This window comes from Mobula birostris, chromosome 9 (genome assembly GCF_030028105.1).
Source record: "Mobula birostris isolate sMobBir1 chromosome 9, sMobBir1.hap1, whole genome shotgun sequence".
NCBI classification, from domain to species: Eukaryota; Metazoa; Chordata; class Chondrichthyes; order Myliobatiformes; family Myliobatidae; genus Mobula; species Mobula birostris.
The window spans coordinates 14,789,377-14,798,058 of NC_092378.1; the positions used below are offsets into that span (position 1 = coordinate 14,789,377).

The 8,682-nt window shown below is 42.4% G+C and overlaps 1 protein-coding gene across 2 annotated transcripts in view; it reads left to right on the forward strand.

The window, feature by feature from the left end:
- The window catches only part of msrb3 (methionine sulfoxide reductase B3), a 116,064-nt gene extending 112,739 nt beyond the window's left edge, over nt 1–3,325 (forward strand). The window contains exon 6 of one of the 2 annotated variants that reach the window (XM_072269339.1): nt 1,709–3,325. In XM_072269339.1, coding sequence (XP_072125440.1) covers nt 1,709–1,864 — 156 coding nt within the window. In that variant the 3' untranslated portion in view covers nt 1,865–3,325. The remainder of the gene's footprint in view (nt 1–1,708) is intronic. The other variant, XM_072269340.1, reaches the window with a different exon arrangement.
- Nucleotides 3,326–8,682: the final 5,357 nt, after the last annotated feature.

An 8,682-nucleotide genomic window follows, 5' to 3' on the forward strand; every position in this document is an offset into this window, starting at 1 on the left:
CACTCTTCTCTCCTATCAGATTCATTCTTCTCCAGCCCTTGACCTTTCCCACCCAGCTGACTTCACCTATCACATTCCAGCTCGTCTCCTTCCACTCCCCCCACCTTTTTATTCTAGTGTCTTCCCCCTTCCTTCTCAGTCCTGAAGAAGGGTCTGAGCCCGAAACGTTGACTGTTTATTCATTCCCGTAGGTGCTGCCTGACCTGCTGAGTTCCTCTAGCATTGTGTGTGTGTATATTGCTTCAGATTTCCAGCATCTGATGACTTTCTCATGTTTATAATATGTAAGTTTGCTCCAATTTTCCAAACAATATTTATGCAGGTCAGTAGATCAAAAATGCTAATAATTTATTCTCTGTTATTTCAGTAGTAGAGCCACAGAAAAAAAAATCACAGATTTGGCTTTTGGTTTATGTACAACTGATCTTAGTGAAGTTGTTGATAAGTGAAATCAGATTTGCCTTCAGTACCTCCAGTTTAAAGAAGTTTTTTAAAAAAAGACTGATCTGATATCCAGCAATCCATAGTCACAATACATCTGTGAGAACAAGATTCAGCTGGATGGTATTGTCACATTAACCACAAAGCCTTCCTTTTAAAGGTTGCCAATTGCTGTTGTGACAGTGTCCACTTGAACTGCACCTGAATGAGGGTTCAATTTTGCAGGATTGAGCCAAGATACTACTGTAGAAAATGGATACAAAGAACAAGTATATGCTTCTCAACAATGATGTAAAAGTTTTTAAGTTTGCATCTCCAATTCTCCAGTAAATTATATTAAAATGTAAAAGTTTAATTTATGTTATGGATATATTTAATATAAATGTAACCAATAATCCTTTTTATTCTGGTGTCTTCCCCCTTCCTTCTCAGTTTTGAAGAAGGGTCTTGGCCCAAAACGTTGACTGTCTATTCATTTCCATAGATGCTGCCTGACCTGCTGAGTTCCTCTAGCATTTTGTGTGTGTTGCTTTGGATTTCTAGCATCTGCAGACTTTATTGTGTTTATCAAATAATTAGGCTTGATTGGCAATGTCCAAGAATTGTAGCATTTGATTTCAAGTATGTATTAGAATCACAGACCAGAATGTTGAAGTAATACCAGGGAATAGTGGGATCTTTGTATCCATGACAGCAAAAAGGGTGTTTAACCTGATGAGCGAGCTGCTGATGGTCCACACGACTGGTGGGGTCACAGTGGCAGAAAGCAATTCTAACAACAGAGTGTCATTATTTATCAACAATGCACTCTGATCTCAGCTTGTGATGGTTTGACAGACCTCCATGTGTGTACAAAAGCAGAAGTCTTCAGAAAGGTGACTTTTATTGTTTCTAGTGTCCACTGACAAATGCACGTTACCATTTCAAAGGCAACCTTGTTAAAAACATTCCTGCAGAATTAGTTTATAATCTCCGTTATAAAATAATGATACTTTTTGAAATCTTTAGCTAAAGTTAACTACAGCCCGGTTGATTTAATGAAGCATAATTAATATTTCTGAATCTGCATCACTTTATCAAGTTGCTGGAAGAGTACTTTTTAAGCACAGTAAATAGCTGCTATTAAAGGGTGATAGGTTAGATCTGAAGGAATATTGAGATCTTATCTAGAGTTTACTGCCTTGTGATGAATGATGTAGACTATAACAGCAATCTAAAATATCCATTTTGTTACAAGAAAGCAATTACTTTTGCTATTTTATTTCAGTGTGGTGCACATCTGGGACATATCTTTGATGATGGGCCCCGTCCAACTGGTAAACGGTATTGTATAAACTCTGCCTCATTATCCTTTATACCCACGGGCCAGAGCTCAACTGATGAAGGCAACGATCCTACCCCATCTGGCAAGACTGAACTTTAGGCTACAGAGGGCTGATGAATGGGGTTATTACCTCACAAGCCTCTGCTCCAGCGACAAACATCTTTGTGCATTTAACGTGCTAAAGTAACAAGTTATTTAAACACACACACACACACACACAGCAAAGCTCTTCTGCACAAAACAGTGAACTTACTTAACGTGGATACGAGTATCCTTGTAAATCTTTTTTTTTCTCCATAGGATATAGATTGTAACGGAGCAAATCGATGTGGTTGGGGTTAACAAACTATGGGAGTTCTACCATGTAGAATAGAAAATCCATTGTATTTTCCCAAAGCAGCATAGCATGGCACAGGGCAGTCAGGAAAAGCAAGGTATTAGCAGTTTCCTCATAATGTAATGTGGAGACTGCCAGGAATGCCTGACAATGAAATGCAGCGGCAAGAGAACAAAAAGTTCAAGCGCAGGTCACAATGAGCTGAACAGAGAAAACCAGGACAACTGTGGCATGTTTCAAGCCAATGTATTCTACACCACCCTTAAAATTATTTTGATGAAATGGATATTTAAGTTCCACTTTCTCCTTTATCTTTTATTCAGAACTTGTTTGAAAAAAAAAGTACCATTGCCTAATAAAAAAAACTGATACGGGCCCGAAGTGTTTCTTGTGTGTGAATCTTGCTGGCTGACCACAGGTCATTTGGTTCACAGCTGGTGTATGTCAAGAGCAGCTCAGTGTACCTGGTCCCATTGCTGACAGTCTGCATTTTGTATATAGTACTTCCAGCACTTTATCTCAAGCAGTCTTCTGAAGCTGGGGTCAGAGCAGTGGAGCATGCTCACATTCCCTGCACACACTCATTCCTGGGAAAATATTTGAGAGGATTGAAATCTCATCAAGAGGAGGCAAACGTTTATAGAAGGATTCAACCTTCACCTTTTCAAACTCTCCACCTTTTACATATGCTTGTGAGTACATAAAATCTATAGATATGCATATGGGAGGATGGGGAGTATTTTGTAATGGAATTCAAGGAGGTTTTGAAGATTTTCATGAAGAATTTGTCATCCAGTAGTTTAATGATTATCCTGGAATGCTGTGATGGATTAGTGACTGAAAAGTAAACTTCTGTAACAACTTATTATTAAGGATCATTAAGTTTCCTAGCTCATCCCTTTAAAAAGTTGAAATACATTCCAATTTTGCTAATTTAAAAAAATGTTGTTCTTCTATACATACCTAGATTGCTTAAATTACAACACTAAGTGGTTCGTAAATGATAATATACTTGATGAATTGAAGAAAGTATCCAAAAATTTGAGAGACCAATTTAAATAAAGCATTTGAGAGCTCCTCTGTCTGTCCACAACATTCTATCTAATATATTCTGATAACCAATACACCCCGGCTTAGAAAAGAAAGAAATTGCTGCCCGTATTTTTGTGCAATGCCTGGAGAATATTCTCTTGAGTTATTCATTTGTTCACTGCTTCCCAAATAATGTGTTTCATGTGCAAATTGCCCTTTATATGCCTTTGCTAGTTGCCTTGTACTGGACAAAGACACATGCCCACCATTTGTCAGTGGAACAATGTTTGCAGGTACCTCAGTGTGAAAGAAACATTTCCTGGTCTGCAGCCAGCTCTTCACACGGTTGGCATTGCCAAGGCCCGTCAAGATTACAAGTGCCAGCTTATGAATGAGAAGGGTATCAGTTCAGGAATGTTAGCTGAACAATTTATGCATTTTTTTTAAAAAAAGGTGACTGATGACCAGTTTGCTTTGGTAAAGATTTATTCCCTCTTCCCTCTAAAAGCAGTGAGCTATTGTGCAATTTTACTTAACAACAAAATTTCTAAAGGCTTAAGAATTACAGTTCATATTAATCTTGCCTTACATGCTCCCTCATGAAATGGAAAGATCCATGGGAAAAAAGAAGTTGTCATGCTGCCTTTAGTTTTTGGCAACTCACCATCCCATTAAGACAGCAAACCACAGATTAGTTCCCAGGGACTGCAGCTAAAGGCCCCAACTGATAAGGCGCCTGCATCCAACTACAGTAATTGTTGAACATATCTTTGCCACTTTGAATCAGGATCAGGTTTAATATCAGTGGCATATGTCGTGAAATTTGTTGTTTTGCAGCAGCAGTACATTGCAATACACAACAAATAAATTGCGTTAAGTATGTATGTATATATATAAAATGGGGCCAAAAGGGAGTTCATCGTCCATTCAGAAATCTGATGGTGGAAGGGAGGAAGCTGTTCTTGAAACATAGAGTGTGCGTCATCAGGCTCTTGTACCTCCTCCTTGATGGTAGCAGTGAGAAGAGGGCATGTCCTAGGTTAGGGAGGTCCTCAGTGATGGATGCTGCCTTTTTCAGGTGTTGCCTTCTGAAGAGGGTGTCCTCGATCAAGTCAAGTCACCTTTTATTGTCATTTCACCCATAACTGCTGGTACAGAACACAGTAAAAATGAGACAATGTCTTCCAGGACCATGGTGCTACATGAAACAATACAAAAACTACACTAGACCACAGACCTATCCAGGACTGCAGCTCAGTTCGAACTGTGTGTTGCAGCACAGTCGTGGGTCAGCAGTGGACTAAGCCCACGGCCCTGGGGTGGCCCTGTACTCAGTGTGATGGTGTTGGACATGCTGCTTCCAATCCGGACTGACTGAGGTCCCCCAGTCAGGAAGTCTAGGATCCAGTTGCAGAGGGAGGTGTTCAGGCCCAGTAGGCTCAGCTTTCCAAACAGTTTCGATGATGGGGAGGCTGGTGCCCATAATGGCTGAGTTTACAACTTTCTGCAGCTTCTTCTGATCCTGTGCAATGGCTCCTCTGTAACAGATGGCAATGGAACCAGTTAGAATGCTCTGTACAGTACACCTGTAGAAATTTTCAAGGGTTTTTGGCAGCATACCATGTCTCCTCAAAATTCTAACGAAATATAGTGGCTGTTGTGTCTTCTTTGTAATTGCCTCAATATGTTAGGCCCAGGATGGAGCTTCAGAGCTGTTGCTACTTAGCAACTTGAAACTGCTCACCTTTTCCACTGCTGATCCATCGATGAGGACTGACGTGTGTTCCCTCGACTTCCCCTTTCTGAAGTCCATGATCAGTTCCTTGGACTTACTGACATTGAATGCAGGGTTGTTGTCGTGACACCGTTCAACAAGCTCCTATTCACCTCCTCATCACTACCTAAAATTCTACAAACAATAGTTCTGCCGTTGGAAAACTTATAGATGGCATTTGAGCTGTGCCTAGCCACACAGTCATGAATGCAGAAAGAGTCGAGCAGTAGGCAAAGCACACATCCTTGAGGTGCACCATGGTTGATTGTCAGCGAGGAAGAGATGTTATTTCTGATCCACACTGACTGTGGTCTCCCAGTGAGGAAGTCAGAGATTCATTTGCAGAGGGAGGTACAGATGCCCAGGCTTTGGAGTTTGTTGATTATTTCAGAGGGTATGATGGTGTTGAACACTGAGCTGTAAGTAACATATATCAGCCAACAGCAACACTGCTGTTGTTCAGGTGATCCAAGGAAAGCCAGTGAGATTGCAAATGAGCCAGTGGCAATAGGCAAATTGCAGCAGCTCCAGGTCCTTGCTTAATCAGGAGCTGACTGTAGCCATGATGAACCTCTCAAAGCATTTCATCACAGTAGATGTGAGTGCCAGTGGGCGACAGTCATTGAGACAGGTCACCTTGCTCTCCTCAGGCACTGATATGATTGTCACACTTTTGAAGCAGGTGGGAACCTCCGACTGGAGCAGTGAGAGGTTGAAGATGTCCTTGAACACTCCCGGCCCATTGGCTGACACGGGTTTTCAGAGCCCTACCAGCATTTCAGCATCTTCAACTGAGCTAGAGCTAAGTTACAATGCAGCCTGATCACCAAAGGATCTGAGTAAGACTGTAGACCATACGAACATAAGGCATAGGAGCAGAATGAGGCCATTCAGCCCATCAGTCTGCTCCACCATTTAATTATGCCTGATTTATTCTTCCTCTCAACCCCATTCTCCACTTATTCCCTGTAACCTCTGAGTCACTTGACTAATCAAGAATCTGTCAACCTCCTCCTTAAATATACCCAATGATTTGACCTCCACAGCTGTCTATGGTATTCACCACCCTCTGGCTAAAGAAATTCCTCCTCTGCACTTTTCCAAAGGGACATCCTTCTATTCTGAGTGTGCCCTCTGGTCTTATAATCCCACACTATAGGAAACATTCTCTCCATGTCCACTCCGTTGTAGGCCTTTCAATATTCGATAGTTTTCAATAAGATTCCCCTTTCAATCTTCTAAACTCCAGCAAGTACTGACCCAGTGCTTTCGTACGTTACCCCTTCCATTCCTGAGGTCATTTTCATGAAACTCCTCTGGACTCTCTCCAATGCCAGCACATCTGTTCTTAAATCAGGGGCCCAAAATCACTCACATTACTCCAAATGCAGTCTAACCAATGTGCTTGAAAGCCTCAGTATTAGATCCTTGCATTTCGGTTTTAATCCTCTACAAATGAATGCAGACATTGCAATTCCCTTCCTTACCTTTGACTCAGGGAACCCTGCACGAGGACTCCCAAGTCCCTTTGCACCTCGGATTTCTGAATTTTCTCCCCATTCAAACTTAGTCTTACAAAGAAGCATTGTCACAAAGATCTCGGAGAAGTGTCCTGCGAGAGTGGTGCAGACTGAAGTGAAAGGGAAAGAAATGCTTGCTGTACTGAGCTGCCTGCAAATCTGGGAGTCCGGGTCACATCTGCTCTCACCCCATCCTCCCACCACTCCACCAGGGATAGGGTTCCCCTTGTCCTCACCTACCAGCCCACCAGCCTCCGGGTCTAACATATAATTCTCCGTAACTTCCGCCATCTCCAATGGGATCCCACCACTAAGCACATCTTTCCCTCGCCCCCCCCCCGCTTTCCGCAGGGATCACTCCCTACGCGACTCCCTTGTCTATTCGTTCCCCCCAATCCCTTCCCACCGATCTCCCTCCCGGCACCTATCCTTGTAAGTGGAACAAGTGCTACACATGCCCTTACACTTTCTGATCTCCCAGTGGCCACACATTTTAATTCCACATCCCATTCCCATTCTGATATGTCTATCCACGGCCTCCTCTACTGTCAAGATGAAGCCACACTCAGGTTGGAGGAACAACACCTTATATTCCGTCTGGGTAGCCTCCAACCTGATGGTATGAACATTGACTTCTCAAACTTCCGTTAATGCCCCACCTCCCCTTCATATCCCATCTGTTATTTAGTTATTATTATTATATTTTTCTCTCTCTTTTTCTCCCTCTGTCCCTCTCGTTATACTCCTTGCCCATTCTCTGGGTTCCCCCCTCCCCCTTTCTTTCTCCCTAGGCCTCCTGTCCCATGATCCTCTCATATCCCTTTTGCCAATCAACTTTCCAGCTCTTGGCTCCATCCCTCCCCCTCCTGTCTTCTCCTATCATTTTGGATCTCCCCCTCCCCCTCCAACTTTCAAATCCCTTACTATCTCTTCTCTCAGTTAGTCCTGACGAAGGATCTCAGCCCAAAACGTCGACTGTACCTCTTCCTATAGATGCTGCCTGGCCTGCTGCGTTCACCAGCATTTTGTGTGTGTTGCTTGAAATTCCAGCATCTGCAGATTTCCTCATGTTTGCGTTGTTTTGCTGCTGCTGTTTTGTTTTATTTTGTTTTGTTGTTATTGTTGCTGTTTGTGTTGTGCTGAACATTGTGGGCATGCTATGTTCTCATTAGAATGTTTGGTCACACTTGTGTGCTGCCTCCAGCACGTCCTTAGGTGTGTTGGTTAGCAAGTCATAGAATGGCGCACTACAGCACAGACAGAGGCCTTTTGGCCCATCTAGCCTATGCTAAACTGTTATTCTTCCTAGTCCCATCAACCTACACCTGGATCATAGACCTCCCCAGACACCTTACATCCATGTATATACAGTATCTACACTTGTTTTAAGTGATGACATCAAAGCTGCATGAACCGGTTGTTAACACAAATGATGCATTTCACTGTCTGTTTTGATGTACCTGTGATAAATAAATTTGAATCTCAATCACACAATTGACCAATTGGTTCAAAAAATGGTTATATCACTGATCACATTTTCCCAAGCCCTCCATAAATATAGCTTTACCTAGTAAACCTCGGAACTTCTCTTTATAGTACAAATTAGTGCATTTAGCCATTCCCCTCGAAGAAAATGGAAAATAACTTCGTCTATTGTTGCCTGAGCAACAAACCTTTTATGGAGCCAACGGAGCTCCTTGGGTAAGGTTTAGAAACCCCTTCTCATGGTATCACCATGGAAACAGGGAAGTGCTTTTCCCCTGTTTCCATAGTGAGCTGGTGCCAGGCTGCCTGAGCAAGGCCTCCTTTTGCATGCCATCCTCAAAGACTTAAGTATCTTACTTACGAGGCAGCCACAGTCATTGGCTTTATGGAAATGAGGCCTAAGAGCAAATTTGGATGCCTAGCCTCAATATCATTCTCCTTCCATGGTGCAGTTTCTGTAAATTGTAGGAAGGCTGATTTTACACACTGTAGGTCAAAAAGCTAATCAGCCCCAGCTCTGTTTTATAGGAGCCTTCCCTTGGGCAGCTGGAACATCTGCCCGTTTTAGACAGTAGATGTCTTAATTTAATTAAGTCCTCCAAGGTTAGTAAAACTCTGTTTGCAATTTTCAGTGACATATCGATGGAGTGCATTTAACCCTTATGTCCTGGAAACTCTGGAACCAAGAAAATCTTTCAAAAGTTGTGTGGCAGTAAGATTACTGACATTGTGGAGTGTTTCGGAATCAGTTTAATATCACCGGCATATG